Source organism: Olea europaea, unplaced genomic scaffold (assembly GCF_002742605.1).
Source record: "Olea europaea var. sylvestris unplaced genomic scaffold, O_europaea_v1 scaffold34087, whole genome shotgun sequence".
Lineage (NCBI taxonomy): Eukaryota > Viridiplantae > Streptophyta > Magnoliopsida > Lamiales > Oleaceae > Olea > Olea europaea.
In genome coordinates, this window is record NW_019253116.1 from 1 (window position 1) to 1,226 (window position 1,226).

General features: G+C 35.1%; 1 protein-coding gene across 1 annotated transcript; it reads right to left on the bottom strand.

The window, feature by feature from the left end:
• Window positions 1-6: 6 nt before the first annotated feature.
• LOC111386068 (G2/mitotic-specific cyclin-1-like) lies at window positions 7-917 on the bottom strand. Its single transcript, XM_023010493.1, has 4 exons — window positions 652-917; window positions 388-526; window positions 230-286; window positions 7-115 (listed from the first exon to the last, which is right to left on the bottom strand). The coding sequence occupies exons 1-4, from the start codon at window positions 704-706 to the stop codon at window positions 40-42; spliced, it is 327 nt and encodes a 108-aa protein (XP_022866261.1). The 5' UTR covers window positions 707-917; the 3' UTR covers window positions 7-39.
• Window positions 918-1,226: the final 309 nt, after the last annotated feature.

Here is a 1,226-nt window from a genome sequence, read left to right on the forward strand (position 1 = left end):
CTGTGTCCATTCACTGGGAAAAATTTTATACACAAATTTTCAAATGTCCTTGAGAAAGAGAGCATATACCTCAGGGCATGGTTGCTGCAAGATTGGCATCTGTGTTGCATATTTCCTTTATAAATCAAATAATTCTTGTAAGCGAAAACAGAAAGTAGGAGTTTACAAAAATCAAAACTTGAAAGGAGAAACTTTTAGAGATAAAAATAAATTATTTCACAAATCAGACCTTGTGATTGGCCTGTGTGCTTGAATTGGAAGATTCTTATCACAATTCCCATTTGTTCTGAGTAACAAGAAATATGACTTATTATTTTACTCTTCAAAAGCATTCGGAAGAAATGACAAAAGAAATATGAAGGATGTTAAATTAGAGTCTAGATTTACTCCGATAAGCCTCTCTTGTTAACAACACAGGGATATGGACGAGGATGAGCTCCCACTAAATTCTGATTAATCGCACTCAGAGCCCTTCTATTTGGTCTCACCTCCATTCCAAACTTTCTGCCAGCGATTACTCCCCCTCCTTTTATTATTCAAATCCCAAAAAGAAAAATGAAAAATAAAATAAGAACATTGAGATTGAAAACTGATTGTAAGCTCAAAAACCATAAAATTGGTAAAAATAAGCAAGATCTCGCCAAACAGAACCTTGTGCATTAGTGGGTTTAATCTGGGTAGAATCGTTCTCTTCAGATATAACCATTATGATTCTCGTGATATCTGAAAGCTCAATCACAAAACCCCTGATCAAATAAATAAACGAAAATACACTCTCCTTCACCAGACCCACAATTTATACAACCCCAGAATGCTGAATGAAAGCATCTAGAGAGAAAAGAAACCCAAGAAGAAGAAGAAAAAGATATGGATGAGGAATGGATTAAGCTCAAGAGAAATTTAAGGGTATCTGTCCAGTGAAAACGTGGAATATATTTTCTATTTTTTTTGCTTTCAAATCAAACGGCTAGTAGAACCTGGCTGTTGGATCATTGACTTCACGGTCGGGCTATAACGGTAACCTGGGTTGGCATCCGCCAAGTGGCATTTGAGACGTTGCTTTCAAACTATTTAAACTTATTTTTGTTTAATAATTGCTTGGGGTTTGCACTCTTATTTGGTGGTTGAGTGAGAGGCGCGACTAATAGGGTTTTACTTTAATTGTTTCAGTTTAATTAAAATTAAAGACTCAACTTAAACGAGCAAAGTTTAGCTTAATTTTAAAA